At 38.1% G+C, this 17,498-nt stretch overlaps 1 protein-coding gene across 1 annotated transcript; it reads left to right on the forward strand.

Moving 5' to 3' along the window:
* Positions 1–4,113: 4,113 nt before the first annotated feature.
* On the forward strand, positions 4,114–16,974 carry LOC146472484 (transcription factor COE2-like). Its single transcript, XM_085119247.1, has 15 exons — positions 4,114–4,802; positions 4,975–5,131; positions 5,245–5,302; positions 5,823–5,878; positions 6,377–6,450; positions 6,630–6,698; positions 8,547–8,628; positions 8,882–8,999; positions 9,796–9,926; positions 10,750–10,876; positions 11,239–11,327; positions 12,361–12,685; positions 13,444–13,692; positions 13,986–14,177; positions 14,790–16,974. The coding sequence occupies exons 1-15, from the start codon at positions 4,720–4,722 to the stop codon at positions 14,882–14,884; spliced, it is 1,905 nt and encodes a 634-aa protein (XP_084975373.1). The 5' UTR covers positions 4,114–4,719; the 3' UTR covers positions 14,885–16,974.
* Positions 16,975–17,498: the final 524 nt, after the last annotated feature.

The following is a 17,498-nucleotide window of genomic DNA, read 5'->3' on the forward strand; positions in this document are numbered from 1 at the left end:
GGAAAAAAGATGGCGGATGTACACTTTACCACAATACCTTGCGAACCCAAAAGCCAATAGGATAAAATTCGTCTCTGTACTAACAACATTGTGTGTGCTAATTTTGAACTTTTTAGAACCGTTCTGTGCATTTTTATAAGGGTTTTCAGGGTTTTCGGAAATGTACCCGTCGCCATCTTTTTCCCGCCCGCCCCCCACGAGAAGGGAAAAGCCCTGGGAACGAGGTTGGTGGATTGGCGGGCGCGCGCGCGAAGCGAGTGAGCGCGAGGGAAAAGGACTGATCTTCTTTCCAGCCAGTCTGAAAGATTATCCACGCGTGGCACTAGTAACCTGATTCCGCGAACAGTGTTGGATGAAAACTGATTAGAGGCCATATATTTCTGTTACTGTTTTACAGGCAGTGGCATTAAATATTGCTATGCTTAGCTGTGTCTAGCCTCGCATACAGAGGGGAGAGGAACGGGCAGTTAAATTTCTTTTCTCCCTATTTTTTTCCCTATTTTTCTCCCTCCTCCCTAATTTTTTCCGCCGTTTCTCCCTCCTCCCTGATTTTTCACCTTTCTCCCTGATAAGTCTTTTAAGAGGCTTATTTTATTTGCTACTTAACCGCAGTGCCTCGTTTCCACACGTCTTAAAAAGAAGGAAAACATACGAAACAAGTTTGTTATGTCGTTATATCTTGTTCTTCCCATACTACCTTTCGGTTTTGTCACGTAAGCTTGAAGCTTTCATGTTTACAACATATTACTATCGTGTAAAGATGGTAAAATAATGATTACAGGCCAAACACGGCTCCTATTGGTCGAGATAGGAAGAATATGATCTTCAAAGCTAATTTGCTCTCACGAGTACGTCTTTCTAAGATCTCCGTTTTCTGTACGAAAGTAGGGAAGGGTCTTTGTAGATCTCTCTTAGAAGATTTTGTCTTTCTATCAAGTGCCATTTACTCATCTGAATGGTTTTTAGATTAGGCACAGAAGGGCGATATTCTGTAACAAAGGGCAAAATGTTTTTGCGCCTTTTTTGTTTGTTTTGTAGGGCCGACATTCTTTCGGTGGAAATGACTTCTGAGAGAGTTTTATCTGTAAGGTTATCGGGGTAACCTCTGTAGCGTAGTCTCTGATTAAATAGAGTAATATTTTCTTCAAATGTTCTTTTTGAAGTTTTTTTTTAGAAGTCTTAAGGCTTCGCCTTTCACAAAGACTGTACTGGAAAGTTTCTGTCGGTTTGAAGTGCGTGCGCACGTCAAAAATTGATTCCTTTTTTTTTTAATCTTTCGCCCTTGTGTACACATGTGTAAAGGAAAGTGATTTGGATGTTTGAAATTTTTTCCATATGTTCATTTAGTTTCGGTTCAGATGGACCGCATAGAGTGCCTTACTCGTAGTTTGTTTTACATCAGTGCTTTTCCGCGATTCAAGTCGTTGAATTCTGCGAAGTTTGATTGCGGTAATGTCTATTGGAAGCACTGATGTGGATGCAGTGAGTGGTCCTTCTTCATTCATAATGTTATTTTCCTCCATAGTAACTATCAAGCAAGACTGCAGTTTCGATTCTGTCAGTGAATCTCATCAGTTGCTACTGTGTTAAGGTTTTGAGGAATGATTGTGAAGGATGGCCTCTTTCCGTAGAAAGTGAGGTGTGCAGCCGTTTAAGGAGACTTTTGTGATTCAATTTTAAATCAATCTTCAGTAACACCGTAAACGGCTTTCACATAAAAATAACACACACTCACCGTGATACTCAAAAACTCCGAAAACTTCAGATTCGCCAAAACCGACACCAAACAAAAGAAGTCACAAAAGCCCGGAAATCAGACAGATCCGAGTGCTGTCGTTACCGCTCGGCCAAGACTGGGTACGGTGAACAAATGATGATCTTACAAGACTCACAAGGGAAGGGCAAGAAATTGTTGAGACTACATGCGAGAAGTCTTACATACATTTTAACTTGCAGTTGAGTAAATGAGTCAGTAAGGTCCTTGAATTAAGAGCTACTAAGGCCTTAAACATTCATGCCACATTTATTTAAAGAAGATTCTCCGTCCTCCCTTTTTATGCTGGTTCTCCCGTCTCCCTATTTTTTTGCTTCCTTTCTCCCTCCTTCCTATCTTTTTTGGCCGTCTCTCCCTCCTCCCTAAACCGTTCCTCTCCCCTCCATACAGTCGTTTTTAGGGGACTCGTATAACTCGTCCCCACAAGGAGGTAATACGAGTCCCTTAAAAACGACTACGTGGGAGGCGAAGCTGTGTCTTATCCAATGAAATAAAGACTTGACTATTTTGGTGAAAGTGCCAAAATGTTCAACCCGTACGCGAAGAACACACAACTTTAGAAAATGGCCCAACACCGGTCTGCTCAGCAACGACTTGTATAATTGTAATCCAGTTTAAAATGAACAGTTGAAAGAAAATTTTAAAAGAAAATGAAAGTTTATCTACATTGGAGAAAATATTTTTTATGTTTGTGTTGTAGCGTTTTGTTGTCAGCAATACTTTTTGCAGTTATTTCCAACGCTTTGGTTTTCAGTAAGCTTGGAGGGATGAGCTTAGTTCAAAGCAATCCATATCAAGGACAAGAAACGTTTCTATTTTCCAAACGTTTACGTGTATGCGCGCGGGTTCATGACGTGAAGGGGAGCCTCATTTTTCCTGAGAATAGTCGAGGCTCGAAAGGGTTTTTAGCTGCGCGCGCGTAGCCCACGCACGCTGCATCTGAGGTGGACGCGTCAGACCGTCAGCTGAATAAAAGGAACGTAAAGGCCGATTTAGACGGTACGATTTTGCCTACGATTTGTCGCATGCGACACGCTTACGCCATGCCTACAACACGAATCGCGTCGTGTAAATCAACCTACAACATCCTTACGACAGACGCACACAACACGATAAATGTCGAACGATTTTAAAACATGTTTTAAAATCCTACGACAATCGTAGGTAAAGGCAATGTTGAGTGGCGAGAGTTGTGTACGATTTTTACATGACGAAAGCAGCTCTAGTTAGTTGTAGCTCTAGTTAGTTGCACGTTATACGCCAGCTAGTTGCAAGTGACAGTGACCAACTCGAAAGCCTGAGCTCCTTTGGTCACTCCGCACATTTTACTTTTCACATTTATGTAATTTAATCCTGTCTTTATGCTACTTTTCTTATATATTGTAATTTCCTTTCGTTGTAAACCATTGAAATAGTGCATGATAATAAAAACCTTGAAAACCTTGTTTGTTTTTCTTCATTAAACCTATTGTTTTGCGGCGTTGAAGATGCTCGTCAGCACACCGGAAGTGCAAATGCGGCGTAAAAATCGAACTCGGAAATAAAACGTGCAAGAAACATTTGTTTTTTTCTCAAAGTTTGGCGCGGTGACCTATCTTGATCTTTAATTTGCGAGCATGCAACATTCAATGTGCCTCACCGAATAAAAACGTTTGGCAGAACTTATTGAGATCTACTGATTAGCTTTTCGGTCATATTTCCAGGGGAGTTTAATAGAAAGATGTTGAAGACTTTCCATCAAAGCAATAATGTGGTAGGTCACCCGGTTAGTTTTTGAGATAATGAACAAACTGACTAAACTTTAGACGACCTTTTTGTGGAGCTCACATGTTGCTTTGGTGACCACTTTTAGACATAGTTAACATTTGTATGAGATTTTAATCATTATTGCAAAATTTTTATTGTAAATATTAGTATGTAATCATTACGTAACTCAGCCTGCGGGCTGTGATGTAATTTTAATAAACCTTACCTTACCTTACTTTACCACTGTGACACCAGAACTAGCCTTAAAGTATTTCGCAACTACGGCAGAGCGACAATTAAGATTTATAGTTCGCCTACATGATCTCATACAATTTTTGCCTGAGTCTTTCATCATGACAATCATTTCGCAGGCGCTACAACAATTAAAAACTCCTACGGACGTCCATAAAGAACAGAATGGGTTCTTTATTGACGATGATGGAGCCTCACTGTATGTCAGTAAGATAACAAAACCTCAAGGGTGGGGGGGGGGGGGGATGAAAAAGATTATCGATTAAATCGGTGAAAGACGGAAATCAGTCATTTTTGGTGCGTAAAAATGCATATCAAAAATAAAATTTTCCCAACAATATACGATGCCAGCCATCACAAGCTTATATCCATTCTCTCTTCTGCAAAGAATTTATTTGCAAGGCAACTTAATTTGAAAGTCTTTGTTTCCTAGAAATGCAAGACGTTCCAATATTTCCGTTCACTTTTGTCACGGTCACGCAGAACCACGTGGCTTTCGTTACCGGAAGTGATTCGTTTCTTCGCAACAGCCGATTGGTCAGAGAGTGGTTAAATATTTTTTAAAATTACAATAGCTGTTGATATAGCCCATTGTTCCGAACAATAGCAAAGTCCGCTTTGATTGGTCGATACATACGTTATTGTCAATATATTAGATTTTGCATTCTGTTCATAATTCCCTCGGGAGGCTAATAACTACATATTCTGTCCTTTGGGAGTTGAACAGCTCACACAAACTCTTCACGATAACAAAGAAACCTGCGACTTGTGACCGCGACCCGGTTCGGAGCCAAAAGACCGGCAAACCGGTGGACAGAGAGACAAATCGACTTTCACTCGAACAGCAAAACATTAGCTGTGACGCTCTGAGAGGAAAAGATTTGACGACCTCGAAACGCTGACGCAAGAAAAATTTGTAAAGTTTTAAACTCGTTTAAGATACATTCATGCAGGAACATAGCGTTACTTCACCGTTAAAGGAGGAAAGTGTTGGCTGGATTCCTACTATGGAGAGCAATCAAGTGGCCAGGTTGAGTATTTTTGTAGCGCGTAGCGATTTCCTCTCACATAGCGCAGCACAGCGTTGCTTGTATTCGGCCACGTGATTTCATGTTCTCAAATACAGCACACCAGCATTGTGAAAGGTTTTTCTCGAGTTGGTAGAAAATTTCACGGCACTTTTTCCATTTTTTTCCTTCCAGTGGTTGTGGTTTGGCCAGAGCACATTTTGAAAAGCAGCCTCCGGCTAATCTTCGCAAAAGCAACTTTTTTCACTTCGTGTTGGCATTTTACGATCGTTCAGGGCAAGCTGTGGAAATCGAACGTGCTGCCTTCGTTGGTTTCATCGAGCACCTGCCGGTAAGTTGCCTTTAAATATTTTGACTGTTACTGTAATAAACAACTGTCGAGTCAACTTTGGTTTCGTGGTCCAGGCGTGAGCGGAGTTTTGTCTTCCTATTTCCTTGTGACAGGATCAAAAGACCATTCGCAATGGCGCTTCGTACAGGCTTCAACTTCTCTACAGCAACGGTGAGTTGTATGTTGTTCACTTGCTGTCCCATGTGTGTGTGTGTACAGTTTGACGGTTCGCTGAAGTGTGTATGAGTGAGCTCGTTATCAAATTAAGAAGGACCCCGGTGGGAATATGAAATTCACTTGTGGAAAATAACCGTCGACATGGGAAAAGTGATCCGAGGTCTTCAGAGACATGTTTTAGTTCCGGGGTATTAACCAGACCTCGACCAGCGACCGGCTCACGGAATGCGATAATTCTTGGCGATTAAGTATTTACTCAAGTTGCCTAGGGAGTTGATTCTTCAAACAAACTGTACAAGTTGTTTGCTGTGCTCAAAGAATCGGTTTCAATTAATGATAAATGTATAGGGGAAAAATAAACATTTAGGGGACACATGAAATAAAACTGTGAATAAACTGGCAATCGTGGTCTTTTAGCTGAAATACTTGTAAACAATTTGCATGAGCGCACGGCAAAGGAAACTTTTTACTTTTCGTCTTAAAGATAACTTAATTTGCTTTACTCTGTCGCCAGGAATACGAAGTGAACAGGATATCTTTATTCGCCTTGTTAACTCCGCAACGAAGCAGGTAATCTGAAATCTTTCTTAAGATTGCTTTGGTACTGAAAATAATCTAGGACATTACCATATTTTCCTTCCCGACATTTTCTTAATTAGCATTCTTTTCCAGTTACACCTAACGCCAAAAAAGGACTTCAAAGTTCAATTGCTTGTTGACCTAAAACTCATCTGGTGGCCAATAATTTGAATTTGATAGCATTAAACAGCTCCTTGCCCAATTTTTGTACCATTTACATGAAGTCACCCGATTTAGAGTGCAAGTCAAGAGGTCTAATTGTTATTTTAATATTCAAGCTTTTGAGTTTACATCAAACAATAGAAAACGTCTTGTTCTAATGTTTGAAGAAAGTTATGAAGTGATCTGAAACCATCTGCTGTTTAAAATCTCAGAAAAATATTTAAAAAAATTATACCTCTACACAAGTCAGACAAGAAACGTTTGCAGGAGAATAATTAACGGTATTTACCAAACTTTTTTTGATGACAACTGTTTTGTTTACTGTAGCCCATTGTATACGAAGGCCAGGACAAAAATCCTGAAATGTGTCGTGTTCTCATGACACATGAAGTCATGTGCAGGTATTTGTTCTTATTTTCATTTGCTATCAATTTCTAAACCGATATGCTGTAGTTGTAAATATTTCAATTCTTGTAGAATGGGTTTGAAATGCTCTGGAAATTTTTTGGTCATTAGTCAAATATCCCGAAGCATGGTGTTGAATACTAATGCGTTGTCTTTTGTCTTCTCTTGTTTATAGCCGATGTTGTGATAAGAAGTCATGTGGAAATAAAAATGAGACCCCATCCGACCCAGTGATAGTTGACCGGTATGAATACAGTAACATATAAGACATTATAACTTGTTCCCATGTGGTGTTTCTTAAGAGAGAAAAAAACAAACACTTCCCTAAGGGAAACATTTATCCTATCTGGTTCCCTTCATGGGCAAAGGAATGCATTATATTCTCAATTTAAACTCCCTGAAAGAAAAAGATTACAGTAAAAGGTGTTAAGCAGGGATAATTGTTCTGTGATATTGTTCGTGCAAACAATGGCTATTTTTACAAATGTGGTTGCGATTTGAATTGGTTCACAACTCAATTAAGTCAGGAATGGTATCCTTTCATAAATTGTTAAGATATTTCTATATTAGAAAATATTTTTATTCAAATATGCTTTACTGACGTAAAATTTAATCCTCATCCCAGAAAAGAAACTGTTAAATGGATTGTAATTTCCTGAAATTCTTGTCACTTTTATTCTCGAAAGAAAGCTTGACATCAATAATTAATTTTGTGGTTTTTCCCATGGTATGGAAGAAGCAATTAGCTTCTCAGTTTTTGTTAGTGAAATAATTTATGAAAATTTGTTAATAAATCTGTTTCCATGGAAATCTTTGTCAAGATTTGTGTACCAAACTATTTTTCAAGTTTTTGAAAGGAGACGTTTAACAATATTTCTCATTCCGAGCTTTTAAATGTTGACTATAAAATTTTGTGACAGGGTTCAACTTTCTTACTTGTAAAATGTCAAACTAAACATAAAAAGTGAAAGACAAAAGAATAGAGGTATTGCTTGTGTTGTTCTGTCTGCATTCTTTCACAGTCCACACCCAAGGCTAATTAACTCAATTAATTGTGGTGTACGTGCTTGGTAGTAATTACGGAACTGACCATAATTGAAGTAACTTAAATAAAATTTATTTTAGCTTCATGAAGACATACCCTGTATCAATATTTTTAAATATAGGGATCTCTTTACTTTTCCCATTCCTGACTTGCTGGAAGAACTTCTCTTTGTATATATATGTCTTATCACTTATTTTGTGGAGCCTTAATGTTCCTGTTTGACTTGTACAGTTGAAAAAAAGCAGCAAAAATTAAGATGAGGCAATAGTGGCTCTCAAATATATTATTAAAATGCTGAATTCTTTAATATTTTGGTGAAATTCAAGGTTCTTCGCACTCACAAAAACAGCCATTATTTAATATATATCTTATCCACAATCTTACTTTATTACAGACATGCTTTATTAACCCAATACTAGTATTTATCCTCAAATTCAATGTCTACATGTAAAATAGTGTAAGCAAAGTACTATTAAAACACAATTATCCGGACTCTTCTCTTTGGTCCCAAGTTTGTCAAAAATCATAGGCCATGGTGATGATTGTACTGCACTATGTACATTTAAGTTTGTTCTTTAAAGACAAGCAAACTAACCTTGACATTTCAGCCATATGGTGTAAATACTTTCTGCTGGACGTTTTGTGCATTTTGTTAATTTTTGTGTTATTGCAGATATTATGTACATGTTATACATGCATCACCAAAAAGGATTCTTCCAACATTTTTGCATGGTTTATTTATGTTGTTTTAAAGAAAGGGATTTACAATCAAATGCTGGTTGCATAATTTTTCACTTTTCTTTGTTATGTCTTTCTACATGCAGACAAGACGAGTCCAGATAATTGAGCTTTGACTAGTATACATATCTCTGTTACATAGAAATTTATATCATTCAATCTGTTTTCATGAAATTTTCTTGACAAGTCCTTGACTTTTTTTTAAACTTTAACCTGTTCTAACCTTATAATAATAATGTGCTGGTTAAAAGGGTGTCTAGAAAACATTATTTTCAATAATTGTTCTTCCATTTTTAAATGTTTTTGCAGATTCTTTCTGAAATTCTTTTTAAAATGCAATCAAAATTGTCTGAAAAATGCTGGAAATCCAAGGGATATGAGACGATTTCAGGTACAATGTTTTGTCCTTCTTTCTTTTTGTCAATGTAGTGATCAATATCATTTGCTTGGTTTCAATGTTTTGTTCTATAAAATATCTGTACTGTACCCCTTGAACATTCCATCAACAGCCATTCTCATTGATGATTTTACAGGTCCACATCAGCCAACGGCTGCCAGTCTTTTTAACCTGTGAGATAAATAAAAACAAAACAAACTTGTATATTTTCCCTTACATTATTTTGTCTGTTTGCTTGTTTGTCTAGGTGAATGTTTCCTCATCTCCAGATCCAGTCACAGGGATGTTGGCTTGCTCTGATAACATGTTTGTACATAATAATTCAAAGCATGGAAGAAAGAGCCGTAAAGTAGAATCAGCATATGGTGAGCTCTTTTTTCACCTGATTTCCCTTCTGTGGTAGAATTCCTAGTAGGGATGATGGGGTGGGGGCACCTTTGCTGTAGACAAGTTACAATACATGAAGATATACCCTTTTCATAGCTGTCTTTGTCTTAAATTGGACCTTAGTTCGGCTGGTCTTCTTGTCTGAAATTAGGTATACTTCAACAGCTTCTATACCTACATTAAATTCAGAAAGAGGAGTGTAGAACATAAGCTCCTCCAGATATAGCCCCCAAAATCTCAGACCCTAAGATAGGGAGCAGGGTTGATGCAGTGGTTAGAGCACTCGCCTCCCACCAATGTGGCCCAGGTTCAATTCCCAGACTCGGCATCACATGTGAGTTGTTGGTTCTCATCCTTGCTCCAAGACGTTTTTCTTTGGGTACTCCGGTTTTCCCCTCTCCTCAAAAACCAACATATTTTCCTTACTCCAATTTGATCTGGAATCTGATGGCCACAGGGTTTTCAGTTGTAACAGACTGATAAGTGTCACCCTTGTTAATACAAAAGTTGATTCGAAATCTTTAAAAATCTTTCCACTCATGGGTTGTTGTGGTTATTAGCGGTTTTAGGTTGTTTTCTCAGTTTGTCAAGCGGTTTTTATCGTTTGACCCAACCAAATCCCCTCCAATAATTAACCACTCCCCCCCCCCCCTCCAAGAATAAGCCTTCAAAAAATCCTTTCACTGCAGAAGAAATAAGTCCTGTAAATGCTCTGAATTTTATGATAATCGAGCAGATCCAATTTAAGATTTCATGTTCTTTTATGTTGTACAGCTTATCCCAGTATCAAGGCCATTTGTCCAAATGAGGGATGGACTACAGGAGGTACAAATGTAGTGGTTATTGGAGAAAACTTTTTTGATGGTCTGCAAGTTGTCTTTGGATCTCTGATTGTTTGGAGTGAGGTATGGACATACGGTATTATGTGTAGGTACATTTTACTTGTACTACCATGGAATTTCACTTGCTTTTAATGACACCAGCACCTACACCCTCCCTTTTCCCACCGCTCTCCCAAAAACAATAAAAGCGCAGGAAGGAAAATTGTATGAAAATTGGCAGCTTTCCACATTGCAGGCATTTCTCTTAAGGTCTTAAAGAAAAATTAAATTTTAAACAAGCCAAGGACACATGCATGTGTCCTTGGCTTGTTTAAAATTTAATTTTCATTGTTCTATCCTGTAAACGTCGAGCTGATAAATTATGCACACCAGAAGCTTTGGTTATTAAACAAGGTGGCTTACAATTTCTTGTACTTCTTGATTTGTAGTACTAACATTTGGTAACACTTTAGGATTAGCCACATCAGGAGACAATAAATTATCATCAATGGAAGATTTTGAATAAATTGATTGAGAAGAACTCCTTGAACAGTTCCACCTTACTAGTCAAGTCAGTAGAATAAAAGTAAAAAATAACCTAAACTTTTGCAGGCTTTCTGTTCACGGCTGCTTAAGCTGCATACTGCTGTGGTTGCTCATTCATTACCAGTAATTCCTTCATCCACTGTTTGAATACTGGAATTGCATATATTTTTTGTTTCACATCCACAATTTTGTGTATACATGTATTTAATTTCAAAACGATGTCCAACTACAGTGTGGTTATAAGGTCTAAAAGTGATGTTAGTTACAGCTCGCTTACTTGCTTTTGTGTATCTTTGTGACAATTACATGATGTCATTAAATTGATACTTGACCTATGCTTGTTACTTTCCTTTACCTGTAGTTTATCACCCCCCATGCCATCCGTGTCCAGGCCCCTCCCAGACCCCTCCAAGGTGTAGTGGAGGTTACCCTGATGTACAGAAATAAACAGTTTTGCAAGACTGCCCCCGGCAGATTTATCTATTCTGGTAAGTAATATGTCATATATCTATATTCAATCACATGTCCTTGTTATGCTTGCATTTACAGATCTAGTTCATGTTTGTCATTTTTATTTCAGGTAAAAATTGTATTTAAGGTTGATTGTACAGTTTTAACATGCAAGAAACAGTTATAATTAAAGTTTAACACAAATCCAGTGTACAGAATAGTATTTATTTAGTAGTGTTGCTTCCAGGTTCCACATTATAACCACTAAATTTGCATCTTCAGCACCGCTCCCAACCCCCTTCATCTTCCTCAAGCAATAAAACCACTTCACAGACCACATTAAATTTGTCTGTCTCACTCATTACATTGTATTTATTATTATGTATTGTGACATTTGCAGCACTTTGTGAGCCCACCATTGACTATGGATTCCAGAGACTAGCAAAACTTATTCCACGGCATCCTGGAGATCCTGAAAAGTTACCTAAGGTAATTAACACATTTTTAAACTCCCTTGAGTGCATATTAATTGGTAATATATTCACCCCATATCCAACAAGTGTGAGTGGAATGATTATAACATTTTTTTTATGGAAAACAACGAAGAAATAGCGCTAGCTTTTGCTGATTTCATTTTGCAAGAAGACAAGGAGACGATTTAATGGCCGCTATTTGTCGGAGATAGTGATATAATGGCTGTAATTATTACCCCAGGCATTGCAACGCTGTCCACATATGCTCATGCAGCCCTATCAAAATATGCCAGCGGCTGGCAATTTCGCCAGCTGCGATGGAACATTTGCTGCCTATTCTTACCCTTATTAGAAAGAAAAATGAAGCGTACTAGCTGTAATCCAAATTGTAACCAAAAACAAAGGTCTTGAATCTGTACCTACAATACATGCGCTGGTCACTTGATTAGGTTAAGAGTAAACTCAATGATGGACGTTCACAAATTTGGTCTTAATGTTCAATTTAGTATTGTTTTACACTTGACATTATTTGCAAACACTTGCTTAACTTTGTCACTTAAGCTACTGGTGGAAAATAACTATGATTTGAAATAAAAAGCTCTTAAAGAGTGCTATCTGAAAGCTGTCAAAAATGGGGCATCAGATGCATGCAACCATTTGAAGCCATTATTTTCAGGCCTCTGGTGCCTTGCCATGAGGTCACTCCATATTTGCTGAACGTTTACAGCCCATTGAGCATCACCAATTGAACAATGAAACAACCAAACAAGTGACATTTTCATTCATTACTAAACAATAACTCCTTTGTTACATATGCACAATTTACAAGTTAAAAAATTATGAGATGATAAAATACTTAAAATCTATAAAAAGGGAGAGGCAAAAGAAAACAAAAATTGTATACCATGTAACCATCACTTGCACAAATTTGTCCCTGGACCATTTAAGTAGTTAGTGAAATTAGTGTATTAGCAAGATACCCGGAGTATGTAGCAATCCTTCTCTAATATTAGTGCTTCACAACTTGTTTCTTTTCTTTATTTTACCAGGAAATCATTTTAAAGAGGGCAGCCGATCTTGTTGAGGCTGTGTGCTTCAACATTCCTCGCACCCCAACTCAGATCCACGGATCCCAATACCCACACCCTGGGGGTCCACCACCCACCACTGCGAGCGGCACACATTCAATGATGATAGGACAGCACTTGACAGCTATCACCCCTGATGGGATAAGTAATGGAGGGACGTATGTAACCATCACTAACCCAGAGAGTGCATCAGGGGTTTATGGCAGTTCAAACCCTAGTAACCAACAACAGAGAATAGCAAACTCTACTGATGTGAACAATAATGATGTCACAATAGCCACATCAGGTATGCTTAATTCCTGAAACTAAATATTTTTAGTTTTCTTGTATGGTTGAATTTTTACTGTCCAGAAATAGCTTACGGAGGTAATTCTCCACTTCAGAAACAATGGGGAGACTGGTACGATGAGCGATTGTGGGATGGTTTGGATAAACAGAAGAACCTCACACTGATTAATAAGGGCATTTTTCAGTTGTTTCTCATAGGTGGTGTTGACCTCATCCCCAGGGTCTTTGTGTTATTCAAAATGGTGGATGGCAGCAAAACCTTGGGACAGTATATAATACTCCAACGATCATGGAATGTTTTGTCAATGTTTTTGACACTTTATATTCATCTTTGCTTCAATTTTTCCGCGAGGAAATATGGTATCCATTTGATCTTTTTAAAAGGAAAGACGTTTTGTAGCGTGTCTCAGAATATTGCAAAGACCCTGCGAACAACAGTTTTTTCTCCACAGCTGACTGCCACTGCCTTTTGTCCCCCCCCCGCTCCCCGCCCCTCAAAAAAAAAAAAGTGTATAGGTGATATTGACCAGCATAGTTTAGAGAAACAACCAAACAAATCAAGGAGAAATGAGAAACTTGTGATACCATTGCTATAAATTCACTCAGTTGGTGGATATATTTTCGCTCTAAAGTGCTACTACATTGTACATTTTACATATCAAAACATGTTACTGTTCAATGGTAGCTTGATCTTTGTCATTATAAACAATAAACAAGATTAAACTATATAATAATGATCATTGTTTTTCACCTTAGGGAGTAGTACACCCACATCAAGACACGTGAACATGCCACCACCAGGCTATCCACATGCCAACTCTCTCACGAATGAAGGACATGTAGTGTCTCAGCCAAACACCGATGTGCCAGTCACTCTTGCTGCGGCAATCTCCATGTCCAGTGCGCCAAACGGCATCAATGGATTCACAGGAAATCTTCCACCATCAATCACTCTGCATAACATGGCTGTTCCCTCCTCACCGGGCTTCCTGAATGGTGCTACATGTAAGATTAAACAATGCGTGCATGATTTTTGCCCTACAACACAGATTTGTGATCACATGTATGCAAACTTCTTTTGATCAATTAAGCTAGTCACAAATCAAGGAGAGTTGCAGCAGATCAGGAAATTTGGTTTCATGGAAGCCATACATTCTATAGTACTGGTTGTAGAGATGATCACACAAAAGATTGCAAAGTAATAGAAAATGGACTCTCTCTTGCGTGTACGTGTCACACTGTAACTAAGTTGCATTGCTTGCCATCCATCCTGAAATTGTTATTGTTGTTTGTTTTAGTTGTGCCGCAGTCCCCATCACTGCCACCAACACCTAACAGTGTACCTCCAAGTGCAAATGCAGGAATGTTCACATTCCCACCAAACATGCTTCAGGCTGTGAAACAAAAGAGTGCATTTAATCCAGTTATGAGACCACCAAACGTCTCAGAGGGAAGCGCACCCACTGGTTCCCATGGAAATGCAGTGCAAGGTTAGTTGTTGTTGTTTTCTTTTTTTGCCCCACATAAGAAGTGACAACGCTAAAAATACAATTAGGCACACAGTTAAGCCACAGGTTTGTATCAATGGTGTGTACTGTATTCATGGGTTGTCATATCCAGATACCTCATGTTGTCTCTGTGAAAAAGAAGCGTGAAGGTGAGACTTGAAATCAACTGGTGATACACAGTCAGCCCTTGCAAAATGTCCCGGCAGCTGTCTACAGACGATGATTTGCAGCTAAGTTCATACTAATATCCCCTAAGACCTTAGCTCTTTCTGCCTACAATAGGCCATTACCGAGTTGCTTTGAACCTCATTTTGAAAGCGAGGCTTCTTCATATGCAAACAAACTAATTTTCATAGGAAAAGCTTTGCACTTTAATAGCCTCGCTTTCAAAATGAGGTTCAAAACATCTCTGAAATGGCCTGTTGACTTGACTGTGACTGCCAAGGCTGTCAGAACCGTAAATTATCACTGTCACCAATAGAAGTACTTTAATTCATTAACCACCACCCAAGTTTGTTTGTTCATTTTTGACTTCATGGAAGGAAAGGGCTTCTAGGCTAAAGCTGATTGGTTGTTTGCTTTGTTATTTCATAGGAATGGTGTCTCCGTCCTTTGGCGGTACTTTTGCTATTCCTGTAAGTGCCGCGGTCCAGTCTAAGACATCAAACCACGTTGGAGGAAACTCGTAAAATGGCCCGTGAGAGCTGATGACTGAAGTAAAAAATACTGACAGTTGAGATTGCTTGGTCACTTGCATGAATAAACATACAGTACATCCGCAAGAATACAATGATTGTCATATGCGGAGAAGATCGCTGGAGAATTGTTGACAACTCCAACATCTCGTTCACGTGTACTTATAACATGTATGCAAGCACGCACAAGCATTTTTCGCAATTGCACAACAATCTAATATGATCTTCAATCAAAGTTCTCTAAACAGTTTTTCCCGTATCAACTGAATAATTGTGTACGAAGCGACACAAATTTTGTTGCTTCTAACTCATGCCATCGCTTCATTGTTGAGCATGTACAAAGAAAAGTCATAATTTGTTGCTGTGACCTTGGTACCACCACTAAATTTTTAATCGAAGATAGGCCTTCAAGAATTCTCATAGGCACGGTGGACAAAAACATTTCTAGATGGATCAGAATATTTTTGAGAGTCATATTTCCTAGTAATAAGCTATGTAAAAAAAGAAAAAAACTATTTTCCTGCTATTTTCACGAGTTACCTGGCCCAAAGATGAGTTGTAAAATTTTTTCGATAAACTGCCTTCGTCATTTTTCGAGAAGGTGGAGGCTCTTTTGTATTTTATTCTGCACAGTGAGATAAATATTGTAATTTACAAAACTGAAGGTTTTTGCGAATACGGATAAAGCAACGTGATGTATTTTCACTGAGATTTTTAATTCCAGTACAAACAACAGCCTTTTCAGTTACATCCAAGGGGTGGGGAATTTTTTGAAATCTCTTTTATGCAAAGACTTCTTTTCTACTTGAATTAAATTGTAACAAGTCAATAATTCAGAAATTAGTGAATTTCATGTCATAATATTTTTTTCTAAAAAGTTAATATATTTTTGTACTATAGATATTTTTCGAGCATCCAAACGTTATAAAAAAGATGTATGCAATTTTTGGTGAGAGTAATAAGCGACACTTTTATACTGCAGGTTTCGTAAGTTATTTTTCTATACTACTGATGAATTTGAGCTCTTTTTTGCATTGCCCACTGACTATAATTCATGTGTGAGTAACCAATATTTATTTTGCTACATTGTACAGTAATGACTGATTGCAAATTTATGAACTTTTCGCGACAAAATCCGTCATCTTGAAAAATGGGACAAATACGAAGCTAAGTGCAATGTTGGCATCAAGAAAACCTGTAATCTTGTATTAAATAATTTCCGTAAAACTTAAGATCTGGCAAATCATCAAATAGAAACTTAAGAAGCTAAGTAAGAGACTATTCTCTTGAAATGTTTGGTACCGATTTCGCTGAGGTAGTGCTGAGCTCTTTAAATTTTGCCGTTTATTTGCCACTTACATATTGTCAAAGTCCGTGCTAGAAATTTAAAGACATCTTTATGGAAAACTGAAAACTTGGTAACTCGCTATTTAGCTAACCTTAGCCCAGTTGCGTATCTTACTTTTGAAATGTTTTCTAAATGCCAAATTTGACAGAAATCAGGAGAGTAGACTTTTGCACATACAGACACCGTTTTTCATGCCATATGTGTCCCATTTTTACAAAGACAGATTTTTGGGCGAAAAGTTCTATTTATTTGGTAAATCGCGGATAACCTTAAGTTTGACAAGCGTGAAAATTAAACTAAAAGTGTATTCGATAGGAGACACGCATGCGTAATGGCGTCAAAAATGGAATTGACAGATTATAGACATGCTATCGGCTACTGAGGATAATGTCACGATTTATACTTTGTAATAAATGAAAGGATTTTTTTGACCAGTCCCGGAAGAACCACAAGTTTCATAAACTCCACTGCAATGCGGACACCAGGGATTTACCTAGACGGAAAAGAAAAATCTTCTAGAATTTTTCTTGCTCTTTACCTGTTCTATCACTCTTTTTAGAACACCTAAGATTAAGTAACAACTCTAGGATTGAATGACAAATAACCGTTTCCATGAATCTGGTTAAAATGGTTGAATTGTATTAGCGCCCACCAGTTCCTTGAATGTAAATATATGATGGTGTGGACTATTTTTTTATCAAACGCGTGCATTAAACACATTTAAAAAAAAAACAAATTTCGTGGTGTTGTTTTGTACTCGCGGATTCTTCTCTTCCGGTCTCTTGTCTATTTATTCAGGGTGTTTCTTGTAATGGGTTCAGGCAAGAGAGTTCATCCTCTCTTGGTTCAGGTTATTCTTGAGGCGTCGAATATTTTTCATCTTCCCACAGTTCACACGCGACAGTCGCGTCTTTAGTACACTGGAGTATCTTCCCCCGTGGAGGTCGGGGGTGGGGGGTGGTGCCGGGACTCTCATATAAAAGTGATGGTGATCGTGGGAGCATTTGAAGAGAACCCTTAAAAGGTACCAGAAATCTGTTTTGTGGGCGTGGTCCGAACAATTTTTTACCCCTTAGAGGTACCAACTCTAAAACAATACGCTATTAAACTGACAGTTGACTGACATTTACTTCCTCTCAAATTTTTCGGCTCAATACCCTAAAAGGTACCACCATACCTCTGACGGAATTCATTTTAGATTTTGACACGCTAAGTGGTACCAAACCACGAACTTTAACCACTAAAAGGTACCTCCTGAAT

The sequence above is a fragment of the Pavona decussata genome, unplaced genomic scaffold (genome assembly GCF_977016875.1).
Source record: "Pavona decussata unplaced genomic scaffold, jaPavDecu1.1 SCAFFOLD_98, whole genome shotgun sequence".
Taxonomy (NCBI): Eukaryota; Metazoa; Cnidaria; class Anthozoa; order Scleractinia; family Agariciidae; genus Pavona; species Pavona decussata.